The sequence below is a fragment of the Rhagoletis pomonella genome, unplaced genomic scaffold (assembly GCF_013731165.1).
Source record: "Rhagoletis pomonella isolate Grant_MI unplaced genomic scaffold, Rhpom_1.0 Rhpom_scaffold_00002, whole genome shotgun sequence".
NCBI classification, from domain to species: Eukaryota; Metazoa; Arthropoda; class Insecta; order Diptera; family Tephritidae; genus Rhagoletis; species Rhagoletis pomonella.
The window spans coordinates 62,907,500-62,928,624 of record NW_023458556.1 but is presented as its reverse complement, the minus strand read 5'-3'; the positions used below and the strand labels follow the sequence as shown (position 1 = coordinate 62,928,624).

General features: G+C 40.4%; 1 protein-coding gene across 1 annotated transcript; it reads right to left on the bottom strand.

Annotated features, from left to right (window-relative positions):
- Window positions 1–8,929: 8,929 nt before the first annotated feature.
- On the bottom strand, window positions 8,930–19,503 carry LOC118754159. Its single transcript, XM_036489019.1, has 8 exons — window positions 19,388–19,503; window positions 17,292–18,814; window positions 16,862–17,218; window positions 13,160–13,361; window positions 12,884–13,047; window positions 11,280–12,823; window positions 10,438–11,210; window positions 8,930–10,369 (listed from the first exon to the last, which is right to left on the bottom strand). Exons 1-8 carry the CDS (start codon window positions 19,501–19,503, stop codon window positions 9,343–9,345), a joined length of 5,706 nt encoding a protein of 1,901 aa, XP_036344912.1. The 3' UTR covers window positions 8,930–9,342.
- Window positions 19,504–21,125: the final 1,622 nt, after the last annotated feature.

Sequence of the window (21,125 nt, the reverse complement as noted above, 5' to 3'; positions counted from 1 at the left end):
AAATAAAGCAGAGTTGCTCCCAATTTTTAAACGAAAAATTTAATGTAGGTACAGTGTGCCACAATTTCATACGAACGGGCGTGATCGAAATGTATTCAACAAAGTGTGATTGAATTTGACACTGCTCTCATTAGAACCATCCTATAATGGCAAATAAAAAAAAATGTTTGAATTTTGAAACGTTTTAATTTTTTATTTTTATTTTTAGTGGTGGCCACATTTGATTTTAAAAGTGGCTAAAAATGGGTTGTAGGCAGGGCCGTATACAGGAATTAATCTCGAATGTGGGTCCCTAAAGACAATACAATTATCTTCTATTGAAAAATTTCAACAAATTTTTTCGTGATTACTTGGCTATCAGCAGTAGTAACACAATGCCACTAATATTTGACTTACAAACGAAATACGGGCAGAAATTTAAAAATTTCAGCCCTGTTTGTGTCAAAAATTTTATTTTTAATCAAACTATGTAGCACATGATAAAAAAAATAGGAAGGTAGAACCGTTGAGAGGTATTTTTCAAATTATTGACGTTTGCAAGCAATTTAATTTTAATATTTTACATACAAACTCACACACACATTCTCATTTTCAATCTCAAACAATAACAACTTTGAACAATTCCTTTTTTCACTTTCAATTTTATATGATTTTAAAATGTTGGCAAACTTCAAAAAAAAATCGTGGCCGACGAATTGAGAGAACGGTTCTACCTTACTATGCTTTTATCATGATGTAGCATGCTATGTAGTATGTTGAAATAAAAGTGCAAATAAAAAAATTTTTTTTTTTTGTCAGAACCCCCTGACTATGACGAGGTACGAGTAGCCATTATGCGGCTACTGTTGAAAGTTATAATTACGACAGAGTAGAGATTTTCGTTTATTAGGGAACCGGCATTTGCAGCCCTCTCCCGACGCACGAAAGCACTTTTGGTATATGACGCAGAGCATAAACATATTGCAACGGTTTAAAATTCAGCGGCTGCGCTGACTTGGACATGTCGTACGAATTAACATAAACGCTCCAGGCATGAACATATTCAAGTCGGAACCCGCCGGTAGTGGAAGAGGAAGGCCTCCTCTACGTTGGTTAGACCAGGTGGGGGACTTGGGTTCAATTGGCATTTCCAAGCGGCGTCAGTTGTCGCAGAAGAGAAACGACTGTCGTGCTTTGTTGAACTCGTGTAAAATCGCTTAGGCGGTTACAGCGCCAACCAAGAAGAAGGAGATGGGACGTTGGATGGACGATATTGCAGTTCCCTCGTAGCTCCTGTTTCAGGAACAAAAATATAAGGAGGAGTCCATCCTAGAACCTAGAGACTATAGAGCCACAGCTGATCATGTTCTTATCGATGTGAGTCTATCCTACTTAGTGTTTCGCTAGGAACGTTAAGCAATCCCGAATCGTCTTCTGCCTAATTCAGTGTGATCAATTTGGTTTTTATATATCGTCACCTGAAATGCATAAAGACGTAACAAACATCATAGTTGAATTGCAAAAAGTCATAACTAATAAAAAAATTCAAAATTCACTTTTTGATTTGTATGATGGATTTCATCGAATTACAACTCCCCACATCATTTTATGAAAAAACAACTAGTCACCACTTTTTCCATTTCATTTACGATGTTGTTACGTCTTTTTTTGCATTTCAGGTGACGATGTGTAGTTCGTTTATCAGGTAATGTGCAATTGGCTTTATTGATGTTTCGATGCTGGTGTCTGGTACTACATACTAGCTAGCATGTTCCCTGCCGCGACGAAGTTGACCTGAACATCTTCGTTATCGTATAATTTGTATATTTTCTTCTGCCTCTTGAACCAAATATGCTTTATTTGCACATCCTAGTGTTGATTGGGTGATGTTGTATTAAACTTTGCTTTGATGCGGTTTGAAATAATTCGTCCACCGTTAAGGATGAACCTGGCGCCTAGCTTCCGCCCAACGAAATAAAATTAGTAGCATAACTCATTGTTTCTGTAACAGATGGCGCGTGTTGCAAATATCTTGCAGCCATGCCCCGCTCAACGCATCTCCTGAAGTGCGGTATTGGTAGCCTTTTACTATTTCTTGTAATACATATACATATCCAGTAGTTGAAATGTAGCCCTTTTCCCGATCGCAGGGGTTGTCAACGTGTGGCAAGGTCAGTGTGCGAGGCAGGTTCAGTGTTTTGCCTTTTCCTCTTTTAACGTTTCGGGGCCCAACCTATCGCACAACCGATTAATTGGCTAGTTTCCTAAAAAAAAAATCAACAAAAAATTTCAACCAATTTGTAATTTAGGTTCATTTTTTATTTATTTATTTATACGCTTTTTATTGTTTGTGGTATATAATGTATTAAATGTAATATTTTCATTATGTTTATGTATGTATATATGTATAGTTATATAAGTATATATATTGTTTTTATTTTGTTTTATTCTTTTGCAATTTGATAAGTAATTTACACGAAATGCTAACCATAAGATAAACTGTAAATTCTTATATGTAGTTTCTAAGTACGATATTACTAAACTTTACTATATGTAGTTTATGTGTATGCGTGAATGTATATTACGAAGGATGGGAGATCTTAAATGACAAGTAAACACATTTACATACAAAATCAGCGGTACATAGTTACTACATACATACTACATACACATCCATTTACAATTACCACCAATTGTTGTTTGACAAACAATTTACTTCAATGCGATTTCTCCGGCTATAGCTGTTTTTTTCAATAGACCGATTTCGTAGTACTACGAGTATATAGTACATACATATGTATACTTGCATGTATACTTATGTACGAGTATCTGACTTTCTTAGTTTTTTTTATATTTGTATACAGCTTGAGATTATTTTCCTGATGTGCGGCATTTTTATTTTAAATATTTTTTTAATATTCAATTTGGTTACGAATTTTTTTATTTACTGAATTTTTTAATTATACACTTTTTGTTTTCTATAATGCAATATAGTGCATGGTATTAAATTAATAAATATATTTCTTTTGTATGCATGTATGTAGGTACTACGCAACACTCTGTCCAGTAGAGATCACTAGTGGAAACAGGCGGAGGCGGGGTTGCGAATGCCATGACGGCGGAGCCATGACACCACCCATACAAAATTAATTTTTCATCGCTGCATGTCCCTGGAAATATTTGTGGTAGAATAGTGGAATTTTTTATGGAGATTTATAAGACCAATGCAATATTTATAGACAAAAGGTATGAGTTATTAGAAAAGGAGGCGTGGTACTTTCCTTAAGAACAGTATTTTTTATACCCCATATCTCTGAAACTATTTGTCGTAGAGTATTGGAAATTGGTTATGGAACCGCATGCTTGAGTGAGGGAATGAGTGGCGGCGGCATGACGCAATGAGAGCACTGTGGCTGGTCATGTCGGCTGGGCGGTGTTGTTGCCCTCACTACTGTTCCCTGCTCCATAACAGAGAAACCATCATGCCTTGTCGAACATCTCAGTTTCCGGCATGGCTGGAAGCAATGGACGGACAAAAATAATATAAAAAAACACACACACAAAAAAAAAAAAAATAAAAGAAAACGTTAGATTCTAAAATCTGGTATAAAAAAACCAAGAAACTAACTGAAATTAAAAGAAATGAACAAAAAATTTATCGAATGACGTTATGACGCACGATGCTGGCCCACTCTTATCTATGGGGCTACCGACATTAGGGTGTGACGGGCGAAAATGATACTCATGATGAGGGTGATTGAAAAAGGGCGTGGTCCCTTCAAAACAAGTGGAAAACATTGGGTGAAACCCCTAGATAATGAGCAAGTAATAATAATAAAATAACAATGTATTAAATAGAAAAGTATAAAATAAGAAAAAAAAACAAAACAAAAAGTTAAATAATTAAAAATTAATCCAGTTGTTTGTGAAAAATTTACTTGTTTGTGACGTTTTTCGATCTATTTTTTTCTTGTGTGTTCTCATGTTTTGTTGTTTGTACTTGTAATCTTATGCTAATCATGCTTATACAGGGTGTAAAAATAGCGAATAATCTGCAGTTTTTGTTTTATTGTGTATTTTTTGGTATTTTTGTTTTTATATTATTACTTATTTCTCAAATTTTGAGCGAAAATGATGCTTTTAAATATTTTAAGTGATTTTTCATATGCAAGCAGCGGCTCTCTAGCAGATTTTAGTGTCATTAACAAATTGGGCGCATGCATCTATTCGACGCATCGAGCCCTTACATTTTTTTTTCCAAAATTTTCCTTTTGATCCAGAAATGCTATTAGAGCATCTAGATGTATTTCTGCAACAAAAATAAAATTTTGAAAAAAAATGTCGCTTACGTTATTTCCGCGGTTAGGGCTAGATATATATACATTCTTTTTTTTTTCTTTTTTTGAGTACTTCTACTACCAGATATTTCTTTTTTGTGGCTACACATTCGTTAATGATAATGTCCCCTAAACATTTGATGTAGTACATATTTTTACTTTTATTTGTATCAATAGTTATACACACGTTTTTCAAGTGGTTACATATGGATGCTTGTATGTGTAATGCAAATCCCATTTTGCTTCTCTTTTGTGTATTTCTTATTTCTATGGTTACTTTGCTAATGAACATAAATGTTTTAATCTTTACATTTCATTTAATTTAATCATTGGCACATATTATTTTAATAATATTTTAATTTAATAATATTTTTATTTCGAACCTAACTCGATTACATACATACATATACATATATGTAGTATGCATGTACATGTGTATGTATTATCTAAAACTAAGTATGTAGATTTATTAATCTTTACTTTTAATAGAGTTTTCTAATAATTATACCACCAAGGGAAAGGAACAAACATATTTATTAGTAGATGTTACATAAATACATACATATAAGTACAATAACATATAACAGTATGCAAAAAATAACAGCAATTTGGTGTAGTTGGACAGTTATTTATAGTATAAATATATCGCTAAATATACAGGCTTCTCTAGCAGACCAAGCGGTTGGCCACTAGCCTTTTTACTTTTAAATCATTCAGATTCTCCAAGAGTATTCGGCAAATATGTAGATTGAATTAATGGAATAAAAATCATTAAGTTATGCAACCATCAAATAAGATTGAAAATAAATCCATAAGTGCAGTTTGAAAAATGTTTGTTCTATATATGGATCAATCCAGGTCAAATCGTCCAATGATTGGGATTGACCATTTTTGACTTGGAACAATTTTGTTCAGAACTTCACGTCTGTCAAAGGAAATAAATTAAATTTGTTTTTCGAAAGTTATGCAAATTTCTACGTTTCACAATTTCTGGGATTTTGCAGGTTTACTTTTGGAATATTTCAAAAAATACATTTTGTAGTTACAAAAACGGCTTTGGGTTCGTTTTAAATGAAATCGTAAAAACAAAATCTTATAAAAATGTTTGCCATTTTTTTACAATTAGTCCAACCGATCTTAATAGATTCTGAATTTTCCAAGCTATTTCATTTTTAGATATACATTTTTGAACTTTGACAAAAATTCGAAAAAAAAGATTTACAGAATTTTGAAATTAAAATCCTTGAAAACTCTAAGGAAAGTTAATTAAAATTTTTTTTTATTTAATTTAGAGTTGGATTTTTTTTGAGTTCAAAAATTTATATTAAAAAAAACAGAAAATTTCAAAAATTTTTAAAGATCAGATACAGGTATTGTATAATAAAAAAAATTGTCAAAAATTTAGTTTTTAAATTTAAATTCTGCTATTTTTTATATCTCACCTTTAATATGAGACCAGAATTGCTATAACAGTTTTTGAGAAATTCGAAAATTTGTACAATTTTAAACTTTTGAAAAGTTTTTTTTTATGCAGTGGCAGAATTTTGTTATACGATAAAAGAAATGCTCTGACTAAAATTTATCCAATTCCAAAATGGTCGATTCCAACGATAGGACGATTTCATACGTTTACATAGTATAAATACATATTAGATTGACGCATACGTTTACATAGTATAAATACATACTATGTATGTATATCCCACAACTACTTTTAAAGATTGCACTTCAAGTTTATGTTTACATGCACACCCATTATATTCTTATACAGCTTCCAAAAGATTACTTCGTTTTCTTACAACTTCTTCAAGTTCTACTAAACTTCATTTTTCTAAGTTTACTATACAATGATTTTACGACAATTTATTTGGCCAAAAAGCGGCGAAACCCTTGGCATCTATTCATACTGGAGAACATGTGCTTTCTTGTAGTCAAATAATGCAACGATCATTTAATCAAACGAATTATATCTTTCAATAACTCAAAAGTGGAATATTTAAAACAAAGACTCCTGTGTAGACGCTTTGAAGCGTTCTGCGGACACAACAGAGTAATGAAATGCATACTTATATATATAACAGATTTGATAGAGGATGTGCACTGCGAACTTGAATATAAATAGTACTACGCCCTCAGAGCCCATCACAAGACCTTGTCCGGCTCTGGTGCTCTAATGAAACCCAGCAGTTTGGCGGGCGGCTGAGAGTGAATGTGCTTAGCCTCTGGCTGAGTCTTTCTTCTCGTAATAACATCGTCATGTCGAAGAAACGATAGGAATCATCTGCACTACTTCCATGGTGTTCATATGGGTCTGCAGCCAGGAAATTCCCGTTACCCACGTCAGTTGTTGGTTGGTTAGTTGTAGCGCTACATATAACAGCTTAGGACCCAATTAGCGCGTAAAAGCGTCATTTTGGTGCTCTTATCGTGGAAAATGATATTTTGCTCTATCGTAGCCTACCTGTCAAACATTTCTGCAGTTTAAACAAATTATTTTGAACCGCCTATTGATTTGTACATATCGCTTTTTGTAGCGCTAGACAAATCCGCCAACTGCATCATTATGTGTTTCCCGATAGTTGTATGTCTTAAAGAAGTTAGACCTGAGTGTTTACACAGGAAAAGAAATACTTTTTCCTCGCTGCTGTGGCATATTCTGTCATATGGGAGACCGATTCTATAAGCACGTTTTTCTAGCAGTCAAAGACTTGTGATAGTCGCTTCAATTCTAAATACTTCTACCATTGACCTATATAGCAGCTCTGCTGTTATTGTCAGACCAAAGCTCTCGTGCTATCGTGCGACTCTGGATAAGTGACAACCCCTTGCATGCTAATTCCTAAAGGTGCAAGTCGATTTATGTGTGTATTTGCCCAGTATTAACACGCATTTATTGAACGAGAAAACGAATTTTAAAATACCACGGATAATCGATAATCGACTAACAGTCGTTTATCTACTACTAGTCGACACTCGCAATAGGGGTGTTAATTTCCTACTGACGACGAGCGTCTTCTTAGCAAACCTTTCAGAAATTTGAGTACAAACGTGTATTGAGACATTGAGAAGCCCTTCGATAACTAGGAAGGTGAATTCTGATCTGGGTGCGTCAAGTAGGCGACTCCTTAATAAACTCCAAAAGAGTTGTATTCCGAGTGGGATCTTTATTCAGCTTACAATGGAAGTAACGGAACGGAGTGAACTGTCACTTAAATATCTATTGTATGGGCAATGAATTCAAACGATTGTAATGCACTTTAACGCAATGTAAAACGGAAGCATCTAAAATCTATAGATCCTTACGAATTCGCCGCGATTTGTTACGATTCGCCCCGTGCATTATAACCAAGGTATAAGTCCGAAAATCTAAGGGCTAAAGGCGAAAGCATTTTTTGTTGTTGTGTTCTCTAAAGGATATCAGTATAATCAGTCTAACTTTGTTGTTTCTTAGGAATGCAGGTCTGTGCAGTGTAAAGAAGAGGGCTTTTAATAACGTCCTGCTGAAGCTAATAGTAAAATCGCTAGATAAGCTCGGGTAAACCAAAACTTGAAATACAACAGAACTGTCGCGTCAGAATGGGACATCGCCTGCATGTAGCGTAGAGTGCACAGAGACACTCCAAACGTCGTACCACTCTTTCCCTGGAGCGTGAATGTAAATGACTTACTGGAAGTGCTGAAGAAGCAGAAGAGCTGATATGATTGTATATGCATATGACGGGGCACTTATGGTTAAGGATTGATTTCTGGAGATCATATTTGATTACTCAGACTTTGTTATTAAAATGGGGACTAATAGCGGCCTCGTTGCGAATTCGGGCAATGCGGGCTTATTCACTAGGATGTAAAAGATCCTCACGAAAATGTGCCCTCGATTCTGATAGGGCCTTCACTCTTGCAGGGGCGCTATTAGTAAGGGATGATGAGGCCTCTAGTCCAAAATAATTTCTTATTATGTTTTATGATATACTCATCACTCTCGATTACTCTCAATCTGGTGTTTATCGCCATGATAACAAAAAATTCCTGTTGACATTGCAGACAAAAACTGTCACAGCACTGGTTGCAATCAGGCTCAGCGAAGTTGGGTGCTCTTATATTGTTGACTGTTTCGAGTTCCTCCTTGGATACAGGCTAACACGGTTCAATTATCTTAAGGGATGCCTTTTGGTGATCTGCGCTTAACAAGTATACATAGTAAGTACGTGTTAACAAAAGCAAAATAAAACTGGTGCAAAGCTCGGCTTCCGTGCTTGTTAGGGAGTTGTTGTGTCGTCTATTTCTACCAACGAATCTTCCTCCCATAGAAATACCTTAGCTTTGGAGGCGAAAAGTTCTTCGATTCAATTTCGGATACAATGAAAAAGTGTCTACGCTATCCTTAAAGACAGTTGTATACAATCTTCGATAATCTGATTGCTTTCTGCGGCCCAAGAATTCTATCTTTACTAACGATCAATTACGATATACTCTAAAAGCCACCGACGGGGCAATTCTGCCAACTGTCTTTTAATTCACCACAGTCTTTCGAAAGACCACAGTCCTTCCTAAGACAATCGTATATACAACTTTTCCTTTTTTGCAAAATAAATTCAATTCAATCAAAATTTGGAAGACTAAAGAGAGAATGATCTGGAACTCTAAGCGTTACTAGTTATGCCAGCACAGCAAAATCAACAGCGTAAACCGTAAATGATAAGGTCAGCAACCCAGATATGCTGTTTTGGTGGAAGTATCTTTCAACTCTTCATAAATTTATCTTAACGTTTATTAGTATCGATGGAAAACGATTAAATCTCTTATTAAAGCAAGAAGATCGTACTAGACTGATTTGGTAGTGAACAAATTTTACTATTCAACGCGGGAAACTAAAGATGTCCACTTATGCTTTTGGTAATATCCGTAGATAAAGTCTCCGGTGTAACTTATGGCGCTCAACGAAAAACACTTACAAGTTACATACGTGTCCTCAAAATTACTTCGGCCTCAATTTACACGTACGTACTTAAAGTACCTATTTCAACTTTTAATAGTACGCTGGGAAAGGATGATAGTTTGAGGGATTGGAAGTATGATGATTCGCGGACGGCAATACTGGTGGCCGCACGCTGGGATGATAATTGCCCGAGGCTACCTGATGGTAAGCGCCAAAACTGCGTGCCATATGCCTATTTTGGGCCGTCTCGCCGAGTAGGCGCGACTGATCGGTGCCCAGCAGACGATTATTTTGCTCCATCAATAGATGTGCGGTGGGATCGACGAGCAGGCGATGCTGATCGCCAGCCACATTAGAGGCGGCTAAAATGCGATGCTGCTCCACTGTGGACAACAAACGATGATGTTCCAAACTCTCACGACTCTGATGCTGCATCTGTGAGGAGAGGAAAGAACGATTGTTGCCAACCGACATATTGGTATTTGGCGTTAAGTCTAAGGAAGCCATACGTAGCATATCGTGATGTGGATGGTTGTAGGGTAGTTGCGGTGGTGAAGGCACCACATAATTAGCTGTGCGACTCAAGTCTACCGATGTAGTCTGATCGTGATCCTGTTCGCCTAGTTGATCGGGCAGCATGTTGTGCATGGCGGATTGGTGTTGCTGCATAACCAGCTGGCTTGAGTGCTCCTGTTGTTGTTGATGCTGTGCTGCCACAGCAGCAGCTGCTGCCACCGCTGAACTGTGATGTTGCTGTTGTTGTGTCTGAGCCTGCTGGGTTTGTTGCTCACGCTCGGAGAGAATATCGTAGATGTGATGATGGTAACGTCCAATGCCGCTTATGTTTGAGCTGGCGCTGCCGGGGAGATGGAAATTGTGATGATAATTGGAAGCGCTAACGCTGGAGCGTGACATGTCAAGCCCTTGCAAGTCGGACAAATCGTTGGCGTTGGGCCCGGATGCCGCGTTGCTACTGGCGTTGCGATACTCAGCTGGAGAGTCGAGCTCTTGATTGTTGTACTTGAGACTCGCTGCATTGGCAGCCATGCTCTCGTACTTGGTATACATGAGGTCCATTTGTGACTGGGAGAATTTCATACGCATATCCTGACCAGAGCTGTGACAAAGTAAAAAGCACGATTGATGAACATTTGAGTAATTAAAAATTGTTACATTTGCGCTTACCTATTTTGCGGAATAATACTGTTCTCGTCGTCGCTAGATAGATGCGGATTATGTCCAATCGTTTGCCGCCTATCACTTTCATGTTCGACGCGTTTGTGTCGCATCATGTCGCCGTTGAAATTATATCGTGGTATGGACGGCGAGGATGCTGGCGATATGAGCTCATGCTCTGGATATGCGCTGCTCACGCTGGAGGCGTTGCGCCTATGTGTCTGCATTGTAGGCAGGGGCGAGGATGCTGATATGTTATTGTTGCTATTGCCGCTACCACTGTTGCCGCTGCTGTTGCTGCCCGCTGTACCCGGACCGCCGGGTGTGCCGTTGGCACCCGAAGCATTAGTATTGTTGAACATGCCATAGTCGCGACCTGGTGAGATGGGCTGAGGCGAGGGCGGTGTGCGATGATGTGCGGAGGAGAAGCCATCCGAATCAGTAGCGTTGCTACTCAGATGCTGCGGGCGTGGCGTTGAACCAGCATCAACGTCTACATCATTATTGTTTTGGTTACTTTGAGGGTTTGTCGGTGTCGAAGCGTTGGGCGATATGTTGCAGGAGGTCATGGTATTGCCTGAGTTCGGGAACATTGGTAGTGGTGGTATTTGCATGGGGAAGTTACTGAGATTCTTCATCATCTTTAGCTCGTTTTCCAGATTATCAATGCTGTTGATGGAGTGGTGGTTGCCGGCAGTATCTGTGCTGAAGCGATTTGTCTCGCTGTCTACATGATGTGCGCTCATCGGGCTGTCGGTATTGATATTCGACTCATTTGGTACCTGGAAATGCGGAATGAAAAAGAAAATAGATGAGGTGTCGCGACAAATATTTAAGTTGGTAATGCTTACCTTCATATCATTATTTTCCGAGTCGATCATATTGCCAACAGAGTTCAAGGCCGCTTCCACCAGCATGCTTGCCGATGTTGAGGCACTGCTGGCGCCGCTCAGTCTTGCGTTTGCGTTGTTGTAAAATGAACTCATAAACGATTGGGAATGCGCCAACGAGTTCATTTGCAGTTGAGCATCTTCTGCCTGGTGTCCCGGTGTGCTGTTGGCGCCCGTGCCACCCATGCTATTAGCATTGGCATTGCCTGCGTTGATCACGTTCCCCGCGTTGCTGATATTTCCGCCCACGCCTACACCGCCACCGCCGCCGTTGTGATGATATTGCGGCATTTGACCGCCAGCGCCAGCGCCGTTGTTGTTATTATTATTGTTAGACTCGACCACATCAAGGAATGAAGAGTTTTCATCCTCCTCGCCGCGATTGTTGTGATGCGCGTGATTAGCGCTAGCTGAATTCATTAAACGCGCCAGAAAATCTCGATTGTGCCCGATCAATTTGTTGGCATCGTCGACTGTGCTGGGCGGTACCGCAAATGTCGGCAAACCCATGTCATTTCCTACACCAACGCCGACGCCAACACCACCACTATTTCCGGCCATGCTGCAGGCGGCTGCTACAGCTGCGGCGCCACCCATTGCAGCTGCGACGGCTGCATCGGTTCCCACACCTGCGCCAATGCCGCCACCAACACCACCACCACCACCTCCGCCTCCCATGCCGCAGCGATCCACCGCGGCGGCGCAATCACGTGACAGGTGACGATCGTCACCGCTAATCCATTTCTTGCTGCCCTTACTCACAACCAAATTCTGACCCAACGCATTCATGCCCGCGTGATGCCGGTAGCTGTTATTGTCATCGTGCTGCTCGCTATGCCCACCATCATGCGGGTCATCCTGCCCGTTGTCATCCTCATCGTCCTCCTCGTCATCATCGTCGTTAAGCATACCCGCCACTGCGTGTCCACCCATAGCCATGGCGTGATGCTGGCTATTTAGGCCGGACATCATGTGCATCTTACTGGGATCATCCACGGCAGCGGCCGCTCCAGCGCCAGCCATTGCCGAAACCGCGGCCGCGGCGGCAACCACCTGTTGAACTTGCTGCTGGGCGGTGAGGCGTTGCGCAGTCGTGGTCAAAAATGACTCGACGAGACTGAGTTGAGCATTCGCCTGCTTGCGGCGCACCTGCTCCATATGTTCGTCTTCATCCTCGTCCTCTGTGCCACCGACGCCCATACCTACTCCACCTACGCCCGTAGCGCCGGCCACCGCGCCCATTAAATTCATATTAGGCGTGGGCGGTTCTTTCTTTTTCTTGCGTTTGCGACTGCCTACCACTTTTTCGCCAAATATGCTCGAGATCTTAGAGGAAAGTAACGAAAGGTTAGGCTCATTGCGGCACAGATCTTTGATCGATTTGCCGGATTTTTTGATCGCCTCAAAGATATTGTCATCGGAGAACTCTGTGTCGCTTTGCATGCTCGAACTCAGTCTCGAGTTTTGGTCTTCCAAGCTTTTACGTCGTCGGCGTGGTGCTTGTTCTATGTGTATGAAATGTAAAAAAATAAGAAGAGAACGTTTTAATGAACGCAGCAACTTACCCAAGAAGTCAACCTTCATGCCACCCGAATAAGCGTCAAAGGTGTAGGCGACGCTACGCTCGATCTTTGGCATCTGTTCCTGTGTATAGTTGTGTACCTTTTTGTAGTGGAATTGGAGGCATTGCTTTGTGGTAAAAGCGGCATTACACTCAGGCTCGGAACATCTAAAAAAAACGAGAATTCAATAAGAGAAATTTATAAGCAAAGCTAGATTTTGTGTCAAGCTTAAATGGAAGATTTAGTTAGATTGAGTTTGAGCTGAAGGATGAGACATACTTGAACGGTCTGACGCCCGAATGTGTAAGCATGTGAATTTTCAAGTTACTGCGATTCTGGAAGAGCTTCTGACATCGTGGACAGCTAACCACCGTCGAATTGCGACTGTGCACCTCCTTGGAGTGACGCTGCAATGCGGCGCGTGATCCTAGAAGTTTTGAACATAATTTACACTGAAAATCTCGTAAAACTTCAGCCATATCTAAAATGAAATTTATGAAGAAAATGAAATTTTGTGGTGGATTGTGGCGATTTTGAAAACGATAAAAGAAAAATGAGCAAACACAATGTACGAAAAGCGTAATGTTGTTAGGTTATGTAAGGTGGCACGTAGCATCAGCCACCAAGGTTAGTACGTTTCCAAAAAGCAGCTACTATCCATCTAGGTAAATACGATTTATTGCAAAGACTACGCAAAGAGGTTAGTATAAAGGTTCACAAGATGGTAGTTTGATTACATGTACTTAAAGTTATTACGATTTTGTTGGTTGGTTGGTTATAACTATGAGTTATTGGTATTCTTGCACGTTGGGTGGTAGATAAGGGGAAGTTATATATGTCCAAATTACGTGGATCGTAGGATTTTGTTTGTTTGTTGAAAATGCGCAAACCTAGCAATGACTGCTTATACCTGAGCTGAGGGATAAACTGATCAGCGAGCTGATAAGCGCTGAGACAACAGAACTAGTGCGCATCTGATTGTGGGTACTGTGTACTATTAGCACTTAACAACTTATTTTGGATAATTATAAGTTGGAGTCGTCTTGCTTGCTAAGAACGTTTTCTATTCTAAGGCTCTCAACCGAGTTGGTCAGGTTAGGCACCTAATAAACAGGGGTTCATTCCATCTCTACACCGATGGCTCTAAGCTAGACCGCAAAGTAGGAGGGGCGGAGGGTCTTCTGAAACCGAATGAGGATGGAAATATAATTTCGCTTACCCAACTACTGCAGCGTATTTCAAGCTGAAGTCGCTGCTACTGGAGGCTGTTAAACACTTACATATGTACGTACAAGAGAAGTCATATGTTACAATATCTTCATCTACTCAGACAGTCAGGTCGTACTCAAAGCGCTTGACTCAGTCACATGCAGTTCAAAAACCACAGCGGATTGTCGCAGATCTATAAACGAGATGACTGAGCAGTCACTTAGTTTGAGTGCTGGGGCAGCGGAATAAACAAGGCAGGTGAACTTGCAAGAGAGGGTACATCCGCTCCACTTTCGCAGTCCTGGAACGGTATAGGCATGCCATTCGCTACCTTCATCTATCTCTTAAAGTAGCAAGTAACAAGTGGGCTGGTCTCACCACTTGCAGCAAAACGAAACTTACGTGGCCGAAATGGGGCTGTAAACGGTCGTAGGATCTCCCCATGCTGAGCAGAGGGGACTTAACCGCAGCCGTGGGTGTGCTAACGGGCCATGTTGCCATCGGAAGGCACGCAGAGAGGTGAGGAACTCAATGAAGAAGAGCAAGAAACTTTGTGGCACTTTTCATTCAGATGCCCTGATTTTTGTAAAAGAATACGAAAATCATGGGTTAGGGATTTTACGAAGACTTAACCGACATAGTCGAAGTAAGCATACGGCAACTTCTGTGTTTCTAATTTTCCGCGTGGTATTATAGAGGGCCCATGATCTAAGGGCCTAGGTGTGCTAGTGAGGTCACTGGCAGTCACTTCAACTAACCTAACCTAAGTCGCCGCCTCTTCCGGTGTTCATTGGATTAAAAAAATAATGATATTTTAGCTCGAAAAAGATACTTTTGTTCTCTGTTGGAGGAAAATATGCTTACTTTTCTCTTACTAGAAATATACCTCTGATTTCTTCACTTACGGGTCCAGTATGATGTTTGGGGAAATGAGCTGACTAACGAATAAGTCTGCCAAAGAGATTTCAACGTGTTTGGGAACTCAAGGGAAAGAGAAGCAGAAAAACCGAAAAAAATTCTTTCTTTCCTAAAATTGACCTTCTGTCGTTAAATAATTGCTTCGTTCTCGCTGGACTCTCGGTTGCTTTTTAATACTACCAAATCAGGTTGATTTGCACTTCTGATAAAATGACAAGGCAGTGCGCTCCTCTAAACTAATTTCTTCTGACAGGTGTAGAATTGGAGATTCCTTCAGAATCTGCGGTCTACTCCTCAGCACAAATGAGCTTCAAGTTTTCTCAGCGAGCGCCGAAGATACTATTAGAATAATCTTTTATTATAGAAAGTGTTTTCCTCATGATTTAAAAAAGTCCCACTCGGGACGGTCTTAACGGGAAATGGAGAGTGGGTGTGCTTCTGACTACATGTAGACTACTCTTGGACGTATGAGTCGCGTGTCTGCACAGCCGCTGCTGGTCGAAAACTAGGACATGTGAATTTGTCAGGTCTTTGAGAGTTTTTCAAGATTTGTTTTGGAGCCATTGATATTTTTATGATTTTTATTTATTTTTCATAACCTTTCGAAATTTTATAAAAATATAAGGATTTTTGTGGGCTTTTCACGACTTTTCGGCGTCTGTAGCTTCTTGTCGGTATTTTTAAACACGTTTTGGGTTTTGTTTGACTTTTCAGAATTTTTCGCACCTTTCCGGTACTTTTCGTGTTTTTCGAGAACTTTTAGGTCCAAAAGTGCATTTTAGGCAGGTCCCATATTTTTTATTTGGATGCTTACGTGTTATTCGTGTTTTAATTTTCGAAATTCTCGGACTTTTCTCTGTGCTTTCGGGATTTTTTACGCAAATTTTTGAGGATTTTTCGGTATTTTTCAGGACATATGCGAACTTTTCATACCTTTCCGATCGAACTTTTTGCGCGAAATAATAAAAGTGAAAAGTTAAATCATTTCGCTTGGCTTTTCTATTACAAATCTATTCGCTAAGGTGTCTAAAAGTAAGAAGCAGTTTTCATGAGCTGACTACAAAAGATAGTTGACCCAGGTGTTCGTGGCTTTCTCTATCCAGCCTAAGACGTCTTTATCGAAAAGGGTTTTGGATGTCAGTTTCTCGATCGAATTTGAGGAATATTTTGAAATCTTTTTAAATAGTTCAATTCCTTCATATACATATGTATAAACTATATTCTACTTCAAATAAATACATACTATACTTGGGAGAGATGATTCAAAGGCAAAGCAAGCAAACTACGAGTGCCTCTGTATGATACTACACTTACTGAAAGTTAACTTCCTTTATACTGAAGGAGAGTTCGAGATTTACTGGAGAATTTTTGATATTTAAAATATAATTTCGAGGGGTGAAAAATAAGGGAAATACATATGTGAAAACTTATGAGAATAATGTTTGACCAATTTTCGAACCAAACACGAAAATAGAATGAAAGTTTGTCGTGTGAACCGAATGATGGAGTGAATGTACGAGTATTAGTACTGGCATTAAATAAAATATCACTATGGTACATACACTTAAGTCTAGACGTACTCGGAATGCGATGCGCACAGCACCCCAGCCGGCAAAATAAGAAGAAAAAATCACTCCCTTTAGATCTTTGATTTTGCCGACTGGGACTTTCTACTTACATACAAACTACAGGCATTTTACAAAGCGCTACAAACATACGCACAAACACACATACATACATACGCACAAACATATACATATACGCTTGTGCGCGCAGTAATCGGTCCGACAGATGTGACCATACAAATGTCTACCGCAAATTACGAATTGTGCTTCTGCTTCTTCTTCTTCTTACCACTATGCATGCGCTTGATGTGAGCCTTGAGCTTTTGTGGTTGACAAAATTTACGACCACAAAAATCACAAAGTGGGCGCGCGCGATTCGGATTGGCCGCACAGCCGTAGGTGCGATGCATTTCCAAGTAGTTGAGCCGCAGGAAGAACTTGTTGCAAAATTGGCATTGGTAAGCGCCCTTGCCTTCGTGCTTCTCAGACGCATGCTTCATGATGTTGTCCTTGCCGAGCACCGCTTCGCCGCATACTTTGCAATGGTATTTGCGTATGGTGAGGCTCATTGAGGGATCGTGAAAAATGGAGCAGTGCGTGCGATAATAGAGCGGATGATCGAAACGCAAATTGCAACCGCCACAATCTGTAAGCAAAATAGAAAGATGAGAAAGGGGCTTCCGAACCCAGTTTTAATGCTAAATTTCAACTGCACTTACTCGTCTTCTCCGTGTGCTTTTTGCGCCACATCGTATTGCAGTCGTCGCTCCAGTAGAGCAGTTCCATGCCATTCTTAACATCGCGGCAGGTGACGAAGAATGCCTGCTGCTCAATCGATACAAGATTAACGTTACGCTCCTCATAACTGGGCGCTGGTCGTATGTACCGCAACCAATTAGAAGTATTCGGATTGTCGCATGTCAACAGTTGTGACTTCTCTGCGCCAGCTTCGCATATCTCGAAAATCCATTTCATATCGCTGCCTTCGCGCACATCGCTGCTCGGTACTAACTGCCCGATCAGCGGGCCAAGTTTGGTGTAAGCGCGCACTTCTGTGCGCGCAAAAACGCCTGTCACATTCGGCTCTACATTGTGCAGCTCGAATTCGGCTGGCACTGACGCCTCGGCGAAAGTTATAAGCGGCTTGGTTTCGAGCTCGGACATTTGTGATGCCTCGTCCATGTCCTCATCGTCTGGATCGTGATCTTGTTTCGCCTGCCGTTGTGCATCGTGTTTAAGTTTGGCCAAGGCTTCAAGATTTTTCCGTTCAATCCACTCGGCCAGGTCTACAGCATCGGTTATGGTGCCAATCGACGTGCGCAATGGACAGATTTTGTAGTCATGCGTGATTGAGCATTCGCGACACGATTGCTGCGAACGGAAGGCAATATCGTGTTCGTCCTCTTCTTCTACAAAATTCTGTTCGTTCTTCATTTCACGTGCCAACGCCTCTTCATCCATTTCTTCATCTTCATCATCACCATCTGTCTCGGCGTCGAGTTCGTCTTCTTCCTCGTCGGCAATGCTGGTGCCCAAGCTACTAAATGAGCTGTTGACTGGCAGCGCTGGCGCGTTTTTAGGACCGCGTTTGCCTTTCGCACGCGCACGGAAATTACTAGCCGAAACCACCGACGGTGCTGTGAGCGATGGAGTTGGCGTTGCTGCTGCACTGTTGGCATCTACTACGTCTCCGATGACAGCAGCAGCGGCGGCCGCAACGGCTACGGTGGCAACGGTGGCAGGAGCTGCATTTGCTGCATCACCGGTAGCGTCTGCTTCTGTCTCTTCATCTTCATCCTCATCATCGTCGCTATTATTTTGCTGTTCCATGGCACCGCCCTCGCCCGGTTTCTTAAGACACAATGCATTCTGATGCGCTGGCACTTTGGATGCGGACTTCTCCTCCAATTCGCTCTTGATCTTCTCTGCTATGCGACAATCCAACACCTCGGGCAATGTATCGCTTGCGCCGCCAGTGGCACTGGCAGTACCTTTCGTTTTTTGATCGTGTTTCTTGGCTTTCGTGGAAAAGTTGGAAAAGTCTTTCATTTTAGGGAAACCATTGAGTGCGTCACTGAATTGCACGCGCTTTTTGTATTTCCTACGTGTTGGCGCTGGCGGTCCTTCGCTACTATTTTCAGTTTGACTTTTGCTGAACTCCTTCACGCTAAGATTAGGCTCCAATTTGAAATTGTTTGCGAAGCTCTTTGTCGGAGTTGTTGGTGCTGAAGGTGGTGGCAAACTGTGGGAGAGGAAGATAATAAAAGGTAGTTTAGTAAGCCGGTTACATCAGTAAATAGTAGTAAGAAGATGGATTTTATTGTACTTAGATATTTTGAAAGATATTGACAATATCTCCACTGGTCCGGAAAGAAAATGGTGAAAGGAGCAAAAACCCGCTACTCTGACGTTTTTGATACCTTTGATAATCGTGCCTTGAAGGAAAGAACTTCTTCAAGGCTAATAACAATGAATAAAACTCGGTATAGACTTACTTATGGCGTTTTCATTTCTACCGGAAAAAGCTACCTTCTCATGGCCCTGTGCGCCCCAGTATTAAGAAGAGGGCGATCAAAAGGCAACACTTTTTGTAGAAAAGAAAACGCCATTAGTTGTGTTGCAAGCAGAAAAAGATATGATTTACCGACAGTATCCATCGGCGTTTTCCCTAATATATAGAGAGCCTTCAATAATGTCTTCGCAGAGGCCGGGTTGGTGGACATTGCCTTACGTTCCTGGATCGAAAACCTTTTACATTTATTGTAGGTCAGTGATGGCTGTGCAGAGCTCATCGATAATTTCATAGAAGGTAAACAAAAGGCTTTCCTCAAAGTTGATGCCTTCGTTGATGTGGAAATTAGCGGTTAACAAACTTTTATCACAGCTGAAGCCAACACTCCAAAACTCTGCCGCGCCTACACCCTTGTCCATTTTCGATCCATCTATGTATGTAAACATTTACCAAGTCAGCCATCCTCATGCACCTTACACAGTGCGGGTCCGGTATAAAAGAGTCAATCGACCCAGAGAATGTTGACGCTATACTACCTATTCGACTGACCGGTCCGCCGGCGAAAGATGCAACAAAATGTCTAGGGCAGTTCGGAATCCTATATGTATTTCCTTAGTGAAGAGTACTAGAAAGTTTCTAGTAGAAACGTATTTGTTTCGTTGATGCCCAACGGTGTATGTCTCGCAGTGCTTGACCTACAATTAAGCTGAGTGTGGTCAGGCACTTCCCTAAGGAGACGTGATCCGCATGGTTACAGTATATAAAAGGTTTTACTGACTGCTAAAACAACTTTAAGAAGGGACTTAGAGTAATAATATGAAGAGCTTCTTGGAAGAAAGTTCTTTGACCCTCACGCATATGGTTCTAAAATGACTGAGGGTGTGCGAGCTTCGGTGCTTCAACTCCAACATTCTTTCAGCTCCTAGACCAGTGAAATACTTTTCAAGTCGACAATTTTCGATTTGGATGAATTTCGGTAATTTATTTGACCATGTAACAAAGGAAAAAAAAAATCACAATTTCTCGGATTTTACGTGTTTGTTTTCTGAATATCTCAAAAACTATTTTATGTAATTACAAACATGTTTCTGGACTCATTTTAAAGTTGATATTTAGAGCTATATAAAAAAAATATTGGAAAAAATTCTAAAAAAAAATTACAGAATTTTGAAACGAACAAGTAATTTTTAAGCAAAATACGAAACCGACTAAAATTCTTATATACAAAAAATTATTTCATCTCTGTGGTACCATCTTAAAAAAAAAATAATTATAGAAATCGGTTAACGTGGTCCGAAGTTATGCGGTGACATACATAAAAAAATATTCCAACGATTTGATAGCCTCCTAATTTTTTTGAAGTCAGTTAAAATTTTTAATTTACAAATGTCGTAAAATCTGAAAGATGTAAAGGCTTTTGATTCAATTTTTGACGGGTGTTCCATTGGATGTTAGGTCATATAGGAATAGAAGGTAGCGAATAGACATTTGGTGACTCCCTTGGCCCATTCTATTGAAGTAGCCTTTTGGTTCCACATCACGCGGATCGTTAAGTAAATTTCACGAGTTAAGCAATCTCTAGTTTTATATCAATGCCAAGACAAAAAAGGCCAAATCTGTATTCCAAACCGTTTTTAACGACAAACCTTTCGAGTCCAAAACTCAACTGAGTAAAAGTTTTCATCAAAATATTGATGGATGGATTTTGATGAAGCTTGTCTGGGCTAGGCTTTCAGAATTTCAAAGTGCCCGCTTTTAGAAAAAAAAAACCAGAGGTTTGCCTGCGGACTGACCGCTGGAGTAGGAATGGTTAGAAGTCACCCACTAACTCAAATTGAAACTCCCAAACAATGGCCCTACGCGTTGCCAAACAATAAAGGACATCCTACAATATGTAAAACCGGATTAACGACGGTTCGAAAAAACAATTAAACCATCTTCGGACAAAGACCATAGCACTTGCCAATGGCTACTGGCCACGGTATAGTGACTGCCATGATTGGTAGCGAAACAAAAAACTCGCGAAAGTTTTGTTATCGGT

Coding starts and splice junctions, on each gene's coding strand:
- LOC118754159 (XM_036489019.1), bottom strand. CDS start 19,503: ATGGACAAGGGTGTAGGCGCGGCAGAGTTTTGGAGTGTTGGCTTCAGC. Junction 13,362..16,861: donor CATCAAGCGCATGCATAGTG/GTAAGAAGAAGA, acceptor ATTTCATTTTAG/ATATGGCTGAAGTTTTACGA. Junction 13,048..13,159: donor TCGGGCGTCAGACCGTTCAA/GTATGTCTCATC, acceptor CGTTTTTTTTAG/ATGTTCCGAGCCTGAGTGTA.